The 356-nt window shown below is 53.9% G+C and overlaps 1 protein-coding gene across 1 annotated transcript in view; it reads right to left on the reverse strand.

Annotated features, from left to right (window-relative positions):
• The window catches only part of BCKDK (branched chain ketoacid dehydrogenase kinase), a 13,601-nt gene that overhangs the window by 2,842 nt on the left and 10,403 nt on the right, over positions 1-356 (reverse strand). Inside the window, exons 9-10 of the mRNA XM_018575407.1 lie at positions 197-295; positions 3-34 (exon numbers count right to left, since the gene is read on the reverse strand). Coding sequence (XP_018430909.1) covers positions 3-34; positions 197-295 — 131 coding nt within the window. The remainder of the gene's footprint in view (positions 1-2; positions 35-196; positions 296-356) is intronic.

Here is a 356-nt window from a genome sequence, read left to right on the forward strand (position 1 = left end):
ACAGACGGGTGCAGATGATGCCCACAAAATCCGCCTGCAGAAAAAAACACAAATGTCACGGGTGCAGTCACCAGAGGGGCAGATTTATATCCAAAACCAGCAATAGAATGATGTGAAGTGACACACAATGGTGATGCCGGGTGGGGAGGGGGGTCATGGAAGCACACAGAGGGCGAGGGTCAGAAGACAGAACTACCCGGTCCTCGTGCAGGGACAGGTGGTGCGTCGCCAGCATCCGAATTCCCAGGCGGGAGGTTAATGTGTTATCCAGGAAGGAGCGAATCACCTTCTCGTCCTGAGGGGAGGAAACGGACGGATTACTTTAGGTCACAGCAAGCGTCATGGTCACAAGACTC

This window comes from Nanorana parkeri, unplaced genomic scaffold, assembly GCF_000935625.1.
Source record: "Nanorana parkeri isolate BGI_ZX_2015 unplaced genomic scaffold, ASM93562v1 scaffold3885, whole genome shotgun sequence".
In the NCBI taxonomy this organism is placed as follows: domain Eukaryota; kingdom Metazoa; phylum Chordata; class Amphibia; order Anura; family Dicroglossidae; genus Nanorana; species Nanorana parkeri.